General features: G+C 33.3%; 4 protein-coding genes across 4 annotated transcripts; 2 read left to right on the top strand and 2 right to left on the bottom strand.

The window, feature by feature from the left end:
* Positions 1-640: 640 nt before the first annotated feature.
* Positions 641-1,633, bottom strand: LOC130497082 (uncharacterized). Its single transcript, XM_056989994.1, has one exon. It carries the CDS (start codon positions 1,631-1,633, stop codon positions 641-643), a length of 993 nt encoding a protein of 330 aa, XP_056845974.1.
* Positions 1,634-14,173: 12,540 nt separating this feature from the next.
* On the top strand, positions 14,174-14,892 carry LOC108811768 (22.0 kDa heat shock protein). Its single transcript, XM_018583861.2, is given in 1 exon segment — positions 14,174-14,892. A coding segment is annotated over 1 exon segment (525 nt). The 5' UTR covers positions 14,174-14,265; the 3' UTR covers positions 14,791-14,892.
* A 129-nt stretch (positions 14,893-15,021) lies between these two features.
* LOC108811758 (pentatricopeptide repeat-containing protein At1g33350) lies at positions 15,022-17,179 on the bottom strand. The gene is given in 2 exon segments (XM_056986614.1): positions 15,022-17,009; positions 17,012-17,179. Coding segments are annotated over 2 exon segments (1,605 nt in total). The 5' UTR covers positions 17,036-17,179; the 3' UTR covers positions 15,022-15,428.
* LOC108811749 (CLP protease regulatory subunit CLPX3, mitochondrial) lies at positions 17,158-20,905 on the top strand. The gene is made up of 15 exons (XM_018583841.2): positions 17,158-18,142; positions 18,228-18,289; positions 18,378-18,460; positions 18,549-18,628; positions 18,706-18,756; positions 18,830-18,904; positions 18,982-19,059; positions 19,170-19,226; positions 19,306-19,376; positions 19,473-19,572; positions 19,654-19,758; positions 19,904-19,966; positions 20,046-20,168; positions 20,244-20,411; positions 20,631-20,905. The coding sequence occupies exons 1-15, from the start codon at positions 17,339-17,341 to the stop codon at positions 20,670-20,672; spliced, it is 1,962 nt and encodes a 653-aa protein (XP_018439343.1). The 5' UTR covers positions 17,158-17,338; the 3' UTR covers positions 20,673-20,905.
* The last annotated feature ends 76 nt before the right edge of the window (positions 20,906-20,981 follow it).

The following is a 20,981-nucleotide window of genomic DNA, read 5'->3' as shown; positions in this document are numbered from 1 at the left end:
AAAAAAGACTTGTTTCATAATATAAGATGTTCTCAAAACCCAAGGCAATAAAATAATTTAAAAATTCCCCTAAAAACTTAAACATATTGCCGTTAGTTTCCAATGTTATTAAACACAATTTACAAGGTTAGTTGACTAACATTAATTAGTTACCAAAAAAATCTATTACTATTACGTTCAGTATAAATACTAATGTAAGTGTTGTCTACTCCTTTAGTTCTCTCTTTCTGTTTGTTTTCTTCAACTTTTTTCTTCTTCATAAAATTATGGATCAAAATGAAGATCAAAAGAAAAAAGAAAAAGAAACAGAAAATATTAAAAAAATCAATAAAACACAATCAAAGTTGCAGATGTTCACTAGGCCTTTTGACTTAAACAAGATGCATTATGATATTGGAAAGCTTCATCCCGACAGAGAAATTGAAGACATTATATTAACTATATTGAAGATTAATTGTCCTAAGTTTTTTTAATCTTGTTTTTATTCTATGTGTGTTTAAATAGTTTTCCTTGTTTTGATCATTTATGGTAATTGATTTTCTGAAATAATAAAAGTATGTGATATGATAAGAAGAGTAAAAAAGATTATCATAGCATCATAAATAAACCATTTGACAACAAAAAAAAACAGAAAAAAACTTTACAGCAATCCAAGTGCGTTCATCACATTTTGAACTAACATTGCATCACAACTGATCCTCGTAGGAAGAAGACTATCTTTTTCCAACACAGATTTCTTCATATGCGGAATTTTGTACTTGTTTAGTCCTCCAATTTTCATGGTCTCACACATACACGTTTGAAGAGTCAGAAATATACGGTTTACCTGTTCTGTCGGGTATTGCTTGAAAGATTCTTCTACTGCACCAACAAGATCTTCTATGGTTTTTGGGCATTCTTTATGTTGTAAGGATTGAATAGCACTGAAAAATCCAAGATCTAAAATATTTAAATCCGGCGAGTTTGCCGGTTGAGACATCAAATGAATGTCAAAATCATTTTTTGATGCCGCTTCTTGGAAATCTTGATCTCCACACTCAACATGTGTCCTTGCGTTGTCTTGTTGAATGAAGATAGTCTTTCCTCTATCTTCCTTTGGCCACTTTTCTTGAATATTTGGAAGAACATTTTCAATCAAAAATGCTTTTATATCCTCTCTCTTGACCAACGTTGACGCTTTTAACACCAACGTCCCAGCATCTCTGTTCTTACTATTTCTTTTAGGCTCAAGAGTAACAAATAGAAAAATTCCAATTTTCCCATCAAATAACTCATTGCCTTCTTCGTCAAATCTCGGATGAGCCATTGCCGCTAGAAACATCACCTTGCCAATGTAATATTTACTTTGACACGTCTGGTGTGGTTCTTCTTCAATTGGAAGTAGATAATATTTCTCGGTCTTTTTCGTCATATGAAACCATTTCTCATCAATATGGACCATGTTGTACATATCAACAAACTTGGGTTCATGAGGTAGACTATTTTTATCCAACATAGAGATGCAAAATTGTAACCTGCTTGTTAGATTGGCTTCCTTCAAATAAGGATTGATGCTTTTCGTATGACGTCGAATAAGCCTTTCTTTCTTGCGTCTAAACAATGTTGTAAGACTCACACCCATAGCCATAGACATTGATATCAAAGTTGTCCATTTGCATAATGGAACAGCAGTAACTTGAGTTGGCTCGATTGTGATTCTTTTGCGACCACAATTCCCCGTTCTCCGATGAGATACATTAACCCTTCCACTATTGGATGTTGCTTTTGCTTGTTTCCAAATTCTCTGTACGGTTGCAATAGACAACGAGAACTGATGAGAAACTTCTCTTGTTATATTTTTGCCAACTTTCCAGCAAAACTCTTCTCAAGTAAAACACCGAAGATCTCGTGACTTTCTTCGTTTGACAGAAATTTCCTTGTTTTTCTTAATTTGGCTGACTTTGGACGACGACATCATATCCTGTTAAAAATGAAGATAAGAAAAAATAAGATTAAATAGATAGAAGAATTATGACTGACAGCAAAACAACATATACATTGAATCAAAGGAAATAAGATTACGCCAACAATTTTTGACCAGAGCATCACACAGACCAATGAATTCTTAGAATAAGATTATGTTTCAGAAAAATAATGTTCACTTACAAAATATCTAAATGATTAAATATCAAGAAAATAATGGCACCACCACATAATTCGTTACGATCATAACACACAGTTCTAAAAGAAAATAAAATAACCCAATGACTAACAAGAAATAACACCTGGAATACTTATTGGTATATATTCGTTAACGCTCTCGTCTTCTTCTGATGGAATTTCATTTAAATCAAACAAAAAGTCACTCTCATAATTTTCAGGTCGAACATTTAAATCGAAATCAGAAGCCATAAGAAAGAATGAGTGACCATTCTTGGATCCAAGCTTAAATAAGCATTTTACAAACTGTTCAAAAATTTCATTTTGGCTCCATCATAAAATTTTGATTTTTTAGTTTAAATTAGTTATACAAAAAATTTGGCTCCAAAATGATGTTAAAATTTTCTAAACAACTCCATCCCATCGTGTGAGATTGTTGGTATTACTCTCAATTTTCTTTTAATAATTTCATTAATAACAACAATCTCTCTCTAATTAATTGTTGAAGACAAAATGATTATGTGCAATAAACAAAAACAAAAATTAATTGCTGCTTTAGGAAATATCAAATTTTCTTAATAACCGCGCTTTTATACAAAACTACTTACATACTGAAACGGAGGGAGTATGATATAACTGAATAAACTTAATTGTGAAAAGATGCAACTGTTAGATAAATATTAAATCTTCATCACCAAAAACTGTAACAAAATGATAACTGGTTTGTCATGAAAAGTTGTATCTGTAGCTTGTATCTCCGCATTCTTTATATATATTGTCTGTCATACATCACTTAACAAGATCTTGTTTTTTGTTTTATTTTATAGAAAAAATGGGTAAACGTTCAGTTAGCGAAATTCACCAAAACAAGAGATTAAACGATGAAGTTAAAATGTTGCCTTCACAAGAATTAGAAGTGACCAATACTTATCTGGGGTGATCAAAGATCTAGCATACCAGTATTTTTCAACGAGAAAGGTTATTTTGCTTATCGTATTTTTGTATATAAAAATCGTTACAAATTTTCTATTCTAATTAAATTTTAATTACTAAAAACTAAATTTTAATTTACGTAGGGAGTTCGTCATCAATAACTGGTTATAGTGAGCATATTATCTTTTACAGTTTCTAGTAATGATAATCCACCATTGAATACTATGTTGTTGTTAGCCGACCAACTCTTAAAACTAAAACTATGCCCAAACATTAAAAATGTTTTCCTGCAAATCAGCTATGTTAATTAGACGTGTTTAACTATTTAATTCAATGGCGTTTATTTTATTCGTTAAATACACTACTTGTTATAACCGCCTTACACGTAAAATATTTTATTACTTATGTGTTTCCATGATTTGGTGTAGAGAAACACATGATGGAGAATAATATGAAAAAGGAAATGGAAGAAGGTTGTTCTTATTCAACACCTAAAAGTTTGTTCATGACTCAAAATTATATAATATTGGAAACTTAACTACTGATAATACAATTCGATGATATCTAAATAAGCCAATAACAAAACTTTCAACTTTTCATTTTTGAAAAAAAAATAGATTGTCACCATTAAAAACATAATAGTATAAATATGTTATATTTACAAAACTTTTATTGAATATATACAGATTGTAAGTTAAATTAATATGTCGTGTATTGATTTTCTGTATTTAGATGGTAATGAGACGATATCATTCACAAGCAACACCACCGAGACCAAAAAAAGTAAGTGTGAATCTACGTATGTGCTTATACATATAGGGAATATTAATTGAAAATATGAATATGATCTATGCACAACAAACATAACACATTTGGTAATTTATTAATTGTATTAACAGGGAAAAAAGGACGACCATTTAAAAAGAAACTATTAATATATTAATGCAATGTTACTATTGCAATGCTTGGGTTTGGTTAATTGAAAGTACTGAAAAAGATTCAGTTAGTAAACGTCATTTTTTCAATTTGCTGCAAACAAGGTCGTGTATTACTACCTACTGTTCAAGAGCCACCATCGTTGTTAATAGAGCTACTAAGTGACTCTGAATTCCTACGATATATAAGAGCATATAATTCAATCCTAGCATTCACTTCTATGAATGTAGATATTGACTACTCTGTCCAAAATAACTATGGATTGTACTGTTTTAAAGTACAAAGAGAAAATTATCACTTAATAGGATCTTTATTACCAACTGAAGGTGAACCCCCAAAGTTTTCACAGATGTATATATATGATACGGCTAACGAGATTAAAATTCGTCTAGCGGTGATGGGTGTAGATGTCACAGAAGAATTAGATCTGAATATTGTATCATAACTAATAGACATGGTGGATGAATATATGTCCAGGCTAAAGTATTTCGAAAAGCAAGAGATCGTTATGAAAATACAGGACATGAAAATTTTCAAATTCATTTAATTGGTTATGACAAAAAAAAACAATATGAATTGCCCTCCTCCAATGAAATTGCAGCTTTGGTTGTTGGAGATTTCAGTTCTACAATGGGAGAAAGAGATATTATTTTACAACATCACTCTGGTAATTTACAACGTATATGGAGTACTCACTCATTGTATATGACTTTACAATATCCACTTTTATTCCCATATAGTGAAATTGAATTCTACGAAGGGATTAAATATAAAAACAATCTTTCAATTAAATGAGGAAAAATATATGTGTCAATGAGAGAATACTACACATATAGTATTCAAACAAGGACTTCTGAAAATTCATTTATTGTTAAAAATGGAAGATTATTTCATAAATTTATTGTTGATTCTTATACATCACTAGAGTCATATCGTCTTCAATGGATAAGATCAAATCAAACAACAATTAGAGTTGACATATACAACAATGTTAAGAATGCTGTGAACAGAGGCGATAATGATCCACAGAGTATTGGGAAATGAATTATCTTGCCATCACCTCATACTGGAAGTCCTAGATATATGGCTGAAAAATATCAAGATGCTATGGCAATGTGTCGATGTTATGGAAATCATGACTTATTTGTGACGGTAACTGCAAACCCCAAAATGGGTCGAGATAACGGACTATGTAACTTTGACGGGCGATGTATCCGGCAGCGGGAGACCCGATATTGACGTGTGTTCCATATAAAACTAAAGCAATTGGTAACAGATATTGAGAAAAAAAATTTTTCGGTCCAACCAATGGAGGTACACATCAATTCATTTAATTTTTCTACTTTTATATCGTTAGAATATTACTGACTAAACAAACTAATATATATTATATTAATAAAATTATTTTTATCTTCTTCTAAGTTAATACAAATAGGATTATTAAATAATCTAATTACCTTTAATTTACACATATAAAATTTCTACATTGTTAAGATTTTTTTTTCTATATTGCAGTTGTATATACTATAGAATTTCAAAAACGGGGTCTTCCACACGCACATATACTAATCTTAAAAGAAAATTTTAAAAATCTTTCATCCACAAAAATTGACAAGTTTGAATCTGCTGAAATACCAGATATTAATACTGATCCAATAGGATATCAATTAGTCGAACAACATATGATGCATGGCCCATGTGGCATAGATCGACCTTCAAATTTTTGTATGGAACGTGGAGTATGTAGTAAAAGATATCCACATGATTTTTGTTCGCATTATTCAGTAGATAAAGATGGATATATAATTTACCAAAGAAGAAATATTAGTTCTAGATTTATACTCAAGGGAGATTGTATCAGGGTAGACAACAGATATGTTGTACCCCAAAATTTGGAATTATTAAAAAGGTACAATATTTATTTAAATATATAACAAAAGATGTTGATAAAGCAACAATGGTATTAAAGAAAAAAAAAGGAAAATTATTACAGAATATGAGAATGTTGAAAACAGTAGAAGTGTAGTAAATGAAATAGATAACTATTTGGATTGTAGATACGTATCAGCATGTGAGGCTTCCTGGCGGATCTTTAAATTTGAAATTCATCACTAAATTGTGCCTCTTCAACGGCTAAGTATTCATTTTCCTAATCAACAACTAGTAATTTCACGAAACCATGACAACTTACAAAAAGTAGTCTTAAATATGGAGTATCAAGACAGCATGTTTACTGCTTGATTTAAAATAAATGAATACGATATGGAGGCACGTGACTTAACTTACGTACAAATTCCTTCAAAATATGTATGGAATAAAAAAACAAAATATTTGGCCAAAGCGAAAAATTGGTACATCTATTGGACGAATATATAATGTACACCCTTCAGCTAGCGAGCTATACTATCTAAGGATGGTAATCAACTATGTAAAAGCTCCTACAAGCTATGAGGATATTTATACAGTAGATGGTAAGTTACACAGTTCCTTTAAAGATGCCTGTGTAGCAAGGAGTTTATTAGAAAATGATGAAGAGTGGCATGAGTCAATGAAAGAAGCATCACTTTGGGCGATACCAGATCAGTTGCGAAATTTATTTGTTATGTTATTAGTACATTGTGAAGTGACAAATCCATTAAAATAGTGGAATTCATTTTTGAAATATCTAAGTGAAGACATTGTCTACCTACAATGGAAACTCCTTAAATTTTGAAATTTGAATTTAAAGGAAAAGAAAATTGAGAGTTATACTCTAATTGAGATAGAACTATTGTTGAGATTATACGATAAGTCCCTTTGTGATTACCCTAACATGCCAGTCCTTGGAACCACTATATTAGGAAGGCTATCTAACTCAATGATAATAGAAGAAAGCAGTTATGATATAGAGAAACTAAAAGAAGAACACCTAACTCAGTATATTTTATTAACTGAAGAACGGTGTATATATGATGTTGTAACTGGTTCCGTTGAAAAGAAGGAAGGTGGTTTCTTGTTTTTGTATGGTCCGGGTGATACCGGAAAAACCTTCGTATACAATACAATTATAAATTGCCTTCGCTCGGAAGGGTGGACTATTATTCCCGTGGCATCATCAGGTATTGCAGCTTTGCTTTTATCTGGAGGAAGGAAAGCTCACTCTAGATTTAAAATTCCTTTAAAAACATTGGGCGATGATGTTTGTGAAATAAAATCTGGATCTATGTTAGCAGATTTATTGATTAAAACAGATCTTATAATATGGGATGAAGCTCCCATGACACACAAATATGCTTTTAAAGCCCTAGATAGAAGTTTGAGAGATATCATGTTTTGCACTGATCCGGATTCTTATACCAAGCCTTTTGGTGGTAAAACAGTAATATTAGGTGATGATTTTCGTCAAACCTTACCTATTATTCCTCAAGGAAGCAGACAAGATAGTGTTTCAGCTGCAATTAACCGGTCTTATCTTTGGAATTATTGTCAAATTATTAATTTACTATTTTAATTAATGTGAAGGCATGATAGATTATACAACTCCGTAATTAATTATATATTTATGAACTATGTTAGGTTTTTAATCTTTCTAAAAATATGTGTGTCAAGCAAACAGAAATTGAATTTTCATAATGGCTCTTAAATGTTGGAAATGGTACTGCCATAAAAGAACAAGATCACTCAAGTGAATACTCTGGCGCCGCTCAATTTATTGTGGATAAAAGTTTAATCTAAACGATAAAGGAAATAGTATTTCAGAAATGGCTACATACATATACAAATCTTTTCAAACTAACTTTTCAAATATAGATTACTTAAAGGAAAGAGCAATTCTTACGCCAAGAAATAATACAGTTGATGAAATCAATAAAGTGATGCTATAATGGCTTCCTAGTCATGCAAAGATGTATGCAAGTGCAGATTCCATTATCAACAAAGAATATACAAAACAAGATTATTCTTTAAATTATCCTGTTGAGTATTTAAATACTATTAACTTACCTGGTTTTCCACAACACAAAATACATCTCAAAGTAAACACTCCAATCATGCTTATTCGAAATATTTGTCAAAGAAATGGACAATGTAATGGAACTCGTTTGGTAGTGCTTCGTTTGGGTCATAGAGTGATTAATGCAAAGATAATTTCAGGACCAAATACTGGAGATGAGATACTTATTCCTAGGATTCTTCTTGATCAAGGTGATGGAAAGATACTAGTTGTTATTCGTCGAAAACAATTTCCAATAAGAATATGTTATGCAATGAAAATTAACAAAAGTCAAGGACAAAGTTTAAATAGAGTTGGTTTATTTTTACCTATGCCAGTATTTAGTCATGGACAGATATATGTAGCTTTGTCTAGAATAACTACTTCAGAAGATTTAAAAAATTTCCAAAATCAAGAAGCAGCAATAAAAAGTGTTTAATATTGTTTATAAGGAAGTATTTAATAATCTTTAAAAAAGTGTAACAGTTACTAAAAAATATGTTAATTATGAAACGGTCGTTATTATTTACAAACTTAATAGTTATTCACAGTGAATTATAATTTTAATTTAGTTGTTCACATTTTGTATGTCTATTCGTTCTGTAAATTTTATATAAATTCATATCAAACTATTCTTTTAAGCTGGATTTCTTCTTAATAAAATTTTACTATTTATGTATTATTATATAAATATATACATTTCTTAACAAAACTTTAATACAGTTTTTCCTCTTTGTTTCTTACCATGACAAGTATAGTATTACAAATCAAATTAAAAGTTCAATCATTTAAAAAATATCTTAACATAGATTAAGGAAAAAACTTCAAATCTTTTTTAAATACGGAACGTATTCAAGCACTTATTCTTTGTTTTAGTATTGGATCAAGTTTCAGATACATTTTTTCCGGTAAAAAGATATACTAGAAAGTTAACCATGGAAATTTGAAATATATACGAAAATGTGAACATTAAAATTTTCTTTAACCACATGCACATTAGAAAATTTAATACAAAACCCACGCTCTTTAACTGGCTAAACATTAACATACCTATAACTGACTGTTACCATTAATATAGTGAGAATTCTTCCATCTGTAAACAATTATATTTACAATATTCTCAGTTCCATTCAACTAAAAGTTCTTTTCTCTTTGAGATGTTTAAGAACCAGCATATTAAAAATTACAAATAACGTTATGATCAGCATATTTAATATACAGTGATAATGTCAATCCTTTCGAAACATTTCTATATCTGTTTACAATACCTTTATATTTTGAAAGCTGTTCTAGAAAATTTCTTCGTCTATATATATATAAGTAAACAGCACGTTACTACGATTCCTTACAACATGTACTGCTTGCAATTATATAACTATTAAAGCAATTGTTTCAGATAATACAATTGTAATACATTAACTTTGAAATCGAGAAACCTCTTATGTTTAAAAAATTATAAATATAAAAGTCATAGACAGTTACAAAACAAAGTTCACTAATATGGCCAACCAAACTCACGTCGTTTAGAAATTCCGTGCTATAGATCATGAAAAAAACATATTAAGTTTTTATTAAAACTTTTTAACACTACAACATGTCAAACTTACTGTATACGGACAAAAAATTCAAAAAGAAGATGTGTGTTCGTGAAGACCTCTTCTCACAGGCTTCGACTTCTTTATTAAGGTATATGTGCATACTAAGTTTATTTCTCGATAATTTCTTCTGTTATCATTTTAAATTATTTAGGCCATATCTTCAAATTATATACAGCAATGTAATTGAAAATGTCTTCTTTTTATAAAGTGTATGAGAATGCTATATTAGTCATTATTCATGGATATAAACTTATGAAATGATAAATAATGTCTTCTAAATTGGTTTTAAAAACCTTTCGTGATTGCAGTGAATTCCTGTTGTTTGGAATGTACATGAGATACGTTCTCTACGACATATACCACATGATCTTAAATTTGAAATGGCTCTAAAATGAGTATTTAATCTTTAGAATCAATAGGTGGTATTCTGCTGGCTAGAAAAGAAGGACGAGACGTAATTTCTAATAGTGTTTTCCGCAGCCGGGTCGATTTATCTTCGTTTATACAAAACAGTAGACTAATCACTAGTTAGAAGTGCTTATTTAAAAAAACTGTTTCACATGCGTATTCAATATTAATAATGTTTACACAAAACTAATGTAATATAAATATTTTTATTGTAAAATAAAGATGGATTTTTGTGTCGCTACGGATACTGATATAGCAGTTGCATGTAGGTTGATAAAAAAAAAAACAGTTGCATGTAGTATGGCCATTACGTAATGTAACTTCTCGATCTCGATTGTTGGAAACCTTAATTATAGGATGGGCAATTTGAATTTATTATAATTTCTTATAAATACAGAATTTATTTGTTTAATCTAAGAAACATAAATGAGCAACTGCATGTGAAATTAAATATTCTTGTAAATTTATAACAAATATAGATTAAAAACCAACAAAATGTGAACAAGTGTTACTAAAGAAAGTCAAAAGTTGTGATTATACCTTTAGAATAGGAAACTCGTAAAATTAAGGATTTCCATTAAACCCTCGTAACTCTTCATATTTCTATATAAGAAGACGATAATCAGAAATCGGCTCCAATACTTTCTACACCATTTGTTTTAAAAACTTTTGTATCAAAAATAAAGATAACGCTCTATCACTTTCTCGAAAATAACAACCTTCAAACTGTTCAGGTATTTAGCATCAATCTAATAAACAATTTACATTAAAACTCGATAAATAGATACTAATATGTTACAACTTTTTTAAAAAAAAAATATTGTGTTGCGGTTGCAAACCAAATTAATTTCCAAAATAATTAGTATATTTTCATTATCCAGTGAATATGACGAACAATACAAACTCTTTTTATAGTGTAACTATTGATGAACCATTATTCGGTTATGCTGCTCGTGTTCTTTTTATAATCTGCAAGATTTACAATACATTCACAACAGTACCATCATTAAGGTCCTTTTCATTTAAAGTAGTTGAATTTATTGAAGATGCTGAATCGATAGATAAAGAGGATTTCATGCATTCTTTGTGTGAGGAGGGGATTGAAGTTGAAGAAGCAAATATATTTATGGAAGATCTTATTCTTATTACTTCACAAACTATTCAGTCCACATGATATTTTTCATCAAAGATCATTACACTTCCCCTGACATTAGAAGTTTTTGACGAAACCTATAGTCACCATTGGAAAGAACAAGTTATTGATGATTCTTTTAATATAACAAACTAGATTTTTGACCCGCACACCCGTACGGGTGTATATTTTTATAGAATATACTGTTTTCATGTCAATATTAGAGTTAGGGAAAAAATCTGAATCTAAAAAATCGAACTGATCCAAAAGAAGTAAAAACTCCGAACCGAAATTGATTAAATATCAAAATTTTGATATTTAAAGAACTGAAACCGAATCCGATCAAAACCGAAGTATTTCAAATACCTGAATGTATTTGAAATAGATTTATATACTTATACATATATATATTACTTTATTAGACTTAATATATATAAAAACATCCAGAATATATATGGTACTTATAAGTTGGTTTAAGTAATTGAAAAATATATAAATAGTCAAATGTAAATATCTAAAATACTTAACATAATTATTGATCTATATCCAAATATTTAAATCAAACTAGTTTATATGTTAAGTTCAGGTATTCTAATATATGTTATTCAAATTTATATGTAACAAATTATTTTTTATATATTTTGAGAACTTTAAAGTATATAATGAATTTAAATGGGTTATCCAAACCTAAACAAACCCGCAAAGATCCGAATCGAATCCGGACCAATATTTAGAAATATCCGAATGAGACTAAAATCTTTGACACCGAAAACCCGAAACCCAAATAGACCTAAACCGAACTCAAATGGGTACCCGAACGCCCACCCCTAATTCACAATATATTTTTCCTTTAAAAACACATCAAACATATAATTAATAGTATTATATATGTACTATCATATAAGTAATCACATATATTATATTTTCAATAATCACATATATTGAAAAAAAATTAATAATGGTTATTGGAAAATATTTTAGTAAAATTAATTTTTTGAATATATATATATATATATATATAAATTTTAAATCCATTTTTGATATAAGTCATTTTAAATTATTTTATTAATTTGAAATATGTATATAAATTTTAAATTTTGTTTTATGATTATTTTAGACAAATGATATTTTTAGATAATTAGATTAACTCATTTTCGTATATTTTAAAGTTGACACAAATAAATAGTTTCTCATATTATAATAGATTTCCAATTTTTTTTAATAACATAAATTTAGTTTATTTTTAATATAATAATATCTATGTTTCCAAACAATATTATATCTTTTTATACTGCTATTCATGTTTCTAAACAAACCTCTTTTCAAATTGATATTCATGTTTTTAAACAAACTTATTTTTTTAAAGTGCTATCCAAGTTTTCAAACAAATATCTTTTTAAAATTGTTATTTATGTTTCCAAACAAACCAAATTTGTACTTGTTTCCAAGCATCTCGAATGTGTACTTCAACTTTAATAATATAGATATAGTTTTCGTGTTTTACAATATTTAAAAACATAATATGATGATTGTGTCAGTTAATTGATATAATTTAATTTATTAAGACTGCATAGAAATAAGAAAAAAAAATCATAATGTTTTTTTTTGTTTTCGAAAAGGAATATTTAGTTATATATTTTCCAGTTAATTGTTATTGCGTATAAGTAGGAATCGTTTTTGGAAAATTTAGTTTCAACTTTGGATGTATTAAATCTTCTGATTATTTTTTATTTTGTACTCGGATTAAATTTTCTGATGTCGTTATCATTTAAACTTAGAAACCCAATAATTTTAAACAAATCATAAATTGAGTATATTTTAAAATCGCTAAACCGTACTCGGTTTGCATTAATATGCATAATATAGATTTTCATATTCAACTAAGAAACAAATGTTAAGAAATGGTCGATGTGAAAATACATTATCTCATATATATTAAATTTCATGTTTTCTCAAACTTATGATTTGACGTTTTTGTTTGTAATGGTTGTGGTTTGATGTTGGTCAATTGGTCACATGTTTCGTGAATTTGATGTTGAATAAAGTGGTGATGATCTGGGCCCATAACATTTTATTTGATTCCAAACCAGACCACTCAGTTATTGGGCTAAGTAATTTTAATTACGGTTAGATTATAAGCGGAGTAATTGTTATGCGATGCGCTAAACCTTTAGAGTTTAAAACCAGTGGCATTTATTTGTAATATTTGTGCAACTTTAAAGGGTAAATACAATTTGTACTTCCCCTTTAATAGTTTAGATGTGCAATCAAAACCAGCTTCTTTGGATGCAGTTAATTCCTTGACAAACACTACATATATAGAAGATAAAGATAAAGGAGAAGAAAATGGGATTTGTGTAAAATGCCAAGAAGATTTTGTTAACAAACAAGTTTTATTACAATTACCATGTAAACATGTTTTCGATCATGCATGTCTACTTTCTTAGTTGGAGATCGCTCATGATTGTCCTATTTGTCGTTATAAGTTACCTTACTAATACTGTTAATTGTTACTCTATATCTATAATTTTCATTTTTTTAATTATTCAAAAATAATTGATCTCTACTTGACAATTTATACTTTCAAAAATAAACTGCAAATATAAACTATATCGTTTTGCATTGAAAATTTGTAACGTCATCAAATCTACATATAAATCTTCAACATTGTGGAAACAAATATAGTTTATATATATAATATGTAATATATTTTTATATTGAATAAGCTGCCGCGCGACATTGCGCCGATACAATTCTTAATGCTAATAATAAAACCTATATAGCAATAAGAAATTGGGCCTATTTTGTATTGGGTCTTCTATAAAACACCAATTAAGCACCACAGCATTTAGGACTTCTCTAGATTGATGAACAGAAGTGTCTGGAGAATTACAGAAGAAACTTATGTCCTAACATGAGGACGGACAAAACCTAGAACGTCCAAATTTTCTATCTCAGGTAGAAGAAAAAAATAATGTTAGAATGTTCGAGAATGTGCGAACACGCTACACCCCATGATACACGTCTATATATATTCAGAACAGATTTCGTTCCTTAACACTCGTAGAGAAGAGAAAGAAACAAGCTCATCACTAAAAGTAATCAAAGTTAAAAATCCAATATCAGAAGTTCTGCAGTAAAGGCTTAAGATGAAGCAGTTCTCCCTTTCTTTGTTAGCTCTTTTCCTAATAACTTTGTTCCTCGGGAACATCAAAACAATTGAAGGGTCCTTGCGGGATCCTTTCAGAGTCTTGGAGCAAATCCCACTAGGTCTTGATAGGGATCAGAGCGTGGCTCTGTCTCCAGCGAGAGTGGACTGGAAAGAAACACCAGAAGAGCATGTGATCAGGCTCGATGTGCCGGGGATGAAGAAGGATGAGATAAAGATAGAAGTGGAGGTGAATCGAGTTGTGCAGATAAGCGGCGAGAGGATACGAGAGGAAGAGAAAGAAGGAGATCATTGGCATAGAGTTGAGAGGTCTTACGGCAAGTTCTGGAGACAGTTTAGAATGCCTGACAACGTGGATTTGGACACTATCAAGGCCAAGCTTGAGAACGGTGTGCTCACCATTACCATCAACAAGATTTCGACAGACAAAGTCAAGGGTCCAAGAGTTGTTGACATTGAGTTTAAAGATGACCAAACTGACAAAGTCAGTTCTGCTTAGTCCTAACAAGAGCTCTTGCTAAATCCAGAACCGAGTTTGATGTCTTGTAAGATCTATGTAATATATTTTTCTAAATGCAATAAATCCTGTAACAGGTCTTTATATTATCTATTTGTTTATCGATCAGTCTCAACAAATCTACGCGAGAAAGTGAAACGAAACTTAAAGAACAAGTAATGTCTAGCATAAGTAACTTCTCCTTCGCCAAACCACCATGAAACCCTGAGAAGTACAAAAAAACAGGCAAAAAGAGAGTAAAATAATGGGTTTTTGCTCAAGTAACATGATAAGCCAGAAAGTAACTGGCTCAAGAAGCAACATATTTTTTTTTTGGCTGGAAAATCACGTTATAGCTTCTGCTTCTCTATTGCTCAAAAAGAAAGCTTCTGCTTCTTTACTTCAAAGTCCACAACAGAAGAGTATATAAATAACATTACAGTAGCAGCTGTTGGGTATTAGGAAAAAATGTGTAACCTGTAGAGAGATCAACCAATTTGAAAAATAGAAAAACTATATAACTTTCACAGCTTCTCTTAAGTCAATTTCCAGTGTGAATCATCCATAGTCCATGACATTAGCCATTAGAAAGAGGTACACAGCTCTGTCAGGTGATATGGAAAATCTAGGCCATCCTCCCGAAGTGTTTATAAAGACATCAAACTGTCAAGTATCATATATATCTCCTCGCTCTTGGGATGCGACTTGTCAAGAGAATAGAACTGATTGACCTCACTATCTATCATAATCCAACTACAGCCTGGTGTTTTGTAAGCATTCTGGTGTTTAATCATCTTTCTAGCTCTGCGTGCCTCTTCCCAGTTACCCATCTCTCCATATAAATTGGCCAGCATAGAGATGTAACCTCCGTTGTTAGGATTTAAATCAACCAAATTGTTAACAGCAACTACAGCCAAATCCAAATGGCCATACTTCCTACAAGCATTGAGCAATGATCCCCAAATAGCTTCGTCTGCTTTCACCTTCATCCCGGCCATAACTTCCAATGCTTCATCAAACAAACCTGCCCTGCCTAGAAGATCTATTAGGCAGCCGTAGTGCTCAATCCTTGGCTCAATATTGAATCTGTTTGTCATGATGTCTAAATAATCTCGACCTTTCGTTACCAAACCTCCATGTGTACATGCATTGAGAAGACCTATAAAAGTGATGTGGTCTGGCTTCACATCTTTACTCATCATCTCTTCGAACACAGCTATGGCTTCTTCGCTTCTACCATGGAGGGCAAAACAGTTAATCATGGAGTTCCAAGCTGTTAAACTCTTCTTGTCCGCCGTCTTGAAAACAGAGCTTGCTTCCACCAAGTTGCCACATTTTCCATACAAATCCACCAACGAATTCGAAACGAACACATCAGAAGAAAGAGAGCGACGGTACGCAAATGCGTGAATCCCCTTGGCAACCTGAAGGTTACCAGTTTGAGCGCAAGCGGAAAGGACACAAACCAGAGTTACCTCGTTAGGAAGAACATCAGTCTCATCGATCATCTTTCCAAACAGAGAAATCGATTCCACAAAGAGACCGTTCTGTGTACAAGCAGCAAGAACGGCGTTCCAAGAAGGAACATCACGCTCAGGCATCTCGTGGAAAAGAGCAATAGCGTTGGAGACATCACCGGACCTCGCGTACCCAGAAAGCAAAGCAGTCCAAGAAACAACGTTTCTCTCAGGCATTTCGTCGAACAGTTGCCTCGCGAGAGGGATGTGAGAAACGGAGGAAGCGTACGCGTGAAGGAGAGCAGTTTGCACGACGAGGTAGCGATGGAACCCGGACTTAAACAAGTGGGAATGCACTAAAGGAGTGGAGAAAGGAGAGGAGAGATGCGGCGTTGATTTGAGGACGAGCGGGTAGATGAAGTGATTAGGACGAGGAGGAAGAGAGCGGTTAAGCATGAGACGGAAGAAGGAGAAGGCGGAGGAAGCGTGGAGAGGGAGAGAGGAAGAGTAAGCGGTCAAAACGGCGGCGTAGAGATGGGTGTTAGGGTGAGAGAAGCGGTCGAAGATTGAGCGAGCGTAGGAGATGTTGGAGAGACGGAGAGTGGAGAAACGGAGGAGCTTGAAACAGAGGAAGTGGGAGTGACTTAGTCCGGAAACGAGGAGAAAGGATTGAACTTGCTTCAGATGATTCAAATGGTTCGACTTGGAAAACACGTCGGAGATAAATTGAGCTAATGGTTCCGCCATGCGTTACGGCGCGTGGAGGGTCAGAGGTGTGGGGTTACACGTGTCCCCATGTGCTGTTATTCCACCAAACGCGATGAGAGAGAGAGAGAGAGAGAGAGAGAGAGAGAGAGAGAGAGAGAGAGATGTGAGTGGCTTCGTCTTTTTCTCTCCGAGTCTATCGTTTATCGTCTCTCTTCTTTCTTCTCCAAATTGACGGATTTAAGGTTCCCCACTCGATTTAAAAAGTTATATATATATAAGACACAACATAATTGAAGCCGATGCAGACATATCTCCTTGGTTCGGATCTCGAGTTTTTCATTTTATCTGTCTGAATTATAAAAAAAAAAATTATATTTTGTTTGAATCATCAAATGTCTGGAATTTGGAGATGGAGGAATCTCAGGTCCTTAGCTATCCACGCCCGTTCCGTCTCCCCTCTTCCCGCTCATCTCTATTCTCTTGAATTGGGATCGTCCCAACCTCGCCGCCGTCTCCAAGAACGATTCAAATCGGAGCAAGGCGGTGGAAACAACAACGGAGGAGGAGGAGGAGGCGATGATTATTCAGTCCCCGTCACACGGCGGAAGCTAAGAGCAGAGCCTAATTGCCCTCGCTGCTCGAAACAAATGGATCTTCTCTTCTCCAATCGTCAGTTCCCTTCTCCGAACCTTCTCAACCGTCCCCCCACCGAAGATTCAGATTCAGACAAAACCAGTTTCCAGTCTGTCAATTTCTGTCCGACGTGCAAAACAGCTTACGGCGTCTCTCCTCTTCAGGGGACATTCGTCGAGATCGGTCGTGTTCAGTCACCAACAACGACCACCATTAGGAAACAACATTCAAAGGATCCGCATCCCATCTCAAATCACAGAATCAAGCTCAGATCTTCCTTCTGGGATACGCTCAGATCTTACGGTGCTGAGCCACCTGAGGATTGGTCTTCTCCTCCACCTCCACCTCACATGAACGCTCCTCCTCCTCCTCCTCCTCCTCCTAACAACATTTCTCCAGCTTCTAACGGCGCTGTTAAAGTGGATGCTTCTCCGTTACCGGATGCAGCAGCTAAAGACGTTAGTCGTTGGGGTGGAGCTAGTCTAGGCAGAGACTTTCCTACTCCAAAAGAGATTTGCAAATGGCTTGACAAGTTCGTCATTGGCCAAAGCCGTGCAAAAAAGGTTCTCTCTCTTTTCACTTTAACTGCTCTTCTCCGGTCATTTGATTACTTACTACATTGTGTGTGGTCTTTGACTTGGATTGTAGGTGCTCTCTGTTGCTGTGTATAACCATTACAAGAGAATATATCATACCTCTATGAAGAAAGGGTTGGTTTACTTGAGCATTCAACGTTCAATCTGTCAATGTTTATTGCTATATGTGGACTGTGTTGACATTGTGGGCCTTGAATACTAGGTCAGCAGCACAACCAATTGATGATGACGATAATGTAGAATTAGATAAGAGCAATGTTCTTCTGATGGGGCCTACCGGCTCTGGTATGACTTTGTGTTTTCTTTTTGAGCTTGTCTTCATTTCTGCTCTCTCCCTGCTTTGATTATTTAATTCGATTCTTGGAACAAATAGGGAAGACATTACTTGCAAAGACTTTGGCTCGGCTTGTAAATGTTCCATTTGTCATTGCTGATGCAACTACACTGACTCAGGTATGGGTTGTGATCTTGCATAGCTCCTGCAATTTATGCTTTTGAATGTTGCTCTTTGACCCATCTTTTTTGTATAGGCTGGCTATGTTGGTGATGATGTTGAATCAATCCTTCATAAACTACTAACGGTACCATTTCTTTATTCAGTGGTGGATAACAATCTCAGCACATTAGCCAATCTTAGTCCGTTATGACTTGTAGGTCGCTGAGTTCAACGTGCAAGCAGCACAGCAGGGAATAGTATATATCGATGAAGTTGATAAGATAACGAAGAAGGTCAGTATGCACAAGACAATGATACCTCCTGAAATCTGTAAGAACAAGACAAATTGGGTTTATGCTTCCTTCTGCAGGCTGAGAGTTTAAACATTAGCCGGGATGTATCCGGGGAAGGAGTCCAACAGGCACTTTTGAAATTACTTGAAGGCACTGTAAGTGGATTTGCTCGCTCTCTTACTGGAATCATTGTTACTAGACATGGACGCCCTTGTGTAACTGATGGTCTTGATTTGCTTCTGTATTGATCGTGTGATCTTTCCAGATCGTAAATGTTCCAGGGAAGGGAGCAAGGAAGCATCCACGGGCTGACCATATACAGGTTTTGAACTCTTATCTTTAGTCTCATTACGCATCTACAAGTGTTGTTTTACCCAATATTATTATCTTATGATGTACAGATAGACACAAAGGACATCCTCTTTATCTGTGGAGGAGCATTTGTTGACCTTGAGAAGACCATTGTGGATAGGTAAGTTCACTATGCTTTCTTTTTTTTGTTGCCATACATTACTGGTTCTGTTTGACTTCGATCATCATCATCATCGTCATCTCTAATGTTTTCCAGACGACAAGATTCATCAATTGGTTTTGGAGCTCCTGTCCGTGCCAACATGGCGACCAGTGGAGTTACCAGTGGTGCAATAACTTCATCTTTGCTAGAATCGGTAAATACTCTGTTTCCTTAAGTGATCACTTGTCATTAGTTGAAAGAGATCTTAGTTTTGGAATGCCGGGTGCATTTTCAGGTAGAGAGTGCTGATCTTACAGCATATGGCCTTATACCTGAGTTTGTAGGGCGCTTTCCCATATTAGTTAGCTTGCCAGCTCTAACAGAGGACCAGCTCATTCGGGTAATTTAACATTTTTTTTAAAGCTTGTGTTGCCTTATATTGTAGCTCACGAATGATGATGCCTACTTTTATCTCATCAAAATTAGTGGTTACCCTTGTCATATTAAGGGGCAAGTAAAATTGACTTTTGTTGTTTGCTCTGTAGGTTCTTGTAGAACCCAAAAATGCTCTTGGGAAACAGTACAAGAAACTCTTTAGTATGAACAATGTAAGCTTCCTCGAAACATACACTTGACAAGACTTTTTTTTGGAACGTAATCGATGCTTGATCTGTTGCAAACTTTCAGGTAAAGTTACATTTTACTGAGAAAGCGTTGGGGATCATATCCAAGCTAGCGATGGTGAAAAATACAGGTGCGAGGGGGCTAAGAGCCTTGCTTGAAAGCATTCTTACCGAAGCCATGTTTGAGGTACTTCAACTACTACCAAAAAAAGGATTCTTATTATAACTCTTTTTCTTCACACTTTATCATTTGTTTTCTCAGATTCCAGATGCTAAGAAGGGAGACGAAAGAATCGACGCTGTTATTGTAGATGAGGATTCAACAGTCTCAGAAGCTTCCCGTGGATGCACAGCAAAACTACTTAGAGGAGACGGGGCTTTTGAGCGTTACCTCAACGAAAACAAGTCGAAAGATGCTACAGAAACAACGGTATGACTGACTATAAAAAAGTAATCATTTATTGGCTGCTCCTTGAGTCAAAAACATAAAAACTCTCAGTGATATCTATATCATTTGTCTTCTGAAACTGTTGAATAAGAGCAAGTAATTATGTTTCATACCGACAAAAAGTCTCTTCTGTTTGCTTAATATATGTTTCTGGACTTGCCTATGATGATGGCTGACTGAAACCTGATGAGTGTTTTGCAGGTTGATGAACGAATAGGTTCAGCAAGAGCAATGAGCTTGTAAACAGAACTGAGACAAGAACACGGGTTTTTCTTTTCTTTTTAACATGAGGGGTTTCTTGATTATTTGTGAAAAAAGAAAGCATTCATAAAAGTGCAAGAGGATTCATCCACTTTGTACAATAAAACTGTAAGCTTACAGATTCGAAAGTTGAATTATTTACATAGAACAAAGAATAGAAGTGTATCTCACTGTGTAAACAAGACTATTTGTAACTCTCTAATATTCATTCTTAACTCGCCTGTGGAACCAAGAAGACCTTACTCATATCTTGGAGATCGGTTTTTATGAATGTCAAAGCATTTACAACAA

The sequence above is a fragment of the Raphanus sativus genome, chromosome 1 (assembly GCF_000801105.2).
Source record: "Raphanus sativus cultivar WK10039 chromosome 1, ASM80110v3, whole genome shotgun sequence".
Classification (NCBI taxonomy): domain Eukaryota; kingdom Viridiplantae; phylum Streptophyta; class Magnoliopsida; order Brassicales; family Brassicaceae; genus Raphanus; species Raphanus sativus.
This window is presented reverse-complemented; position numbering and strand designations above follow the sequence as displayed.

Coding starts and splice junctions, on each gene's coding strand:
- LOC108811749 (XM_018583841.2), top strand. CDS start 17,339: ATGTCTGGAATTTGGAGATGGAGGAATCTCAGGTCCTTAGCTATCCAC. Junction 19,227..19,305: donor CACGGGCTGACCATATACAG/GTTTTGAACTCT, acceptor TATGATGTACAG/ATAGACACAAAGGACATCCT. Junction 19,377..19,472: donor GAGAAGACCATTGTGGATAG/GTAAGTTCACTA, acceptor AATGTTTTCCAG/ACGACAAGATTCATCAATTG.
- LOC130497082 (XM_056989994.1), bottom strand. CDS start 1,633: ATGTCTATGGCTATGGGTGTGAGTCTTACAACATTGTTTAGACGCAAG.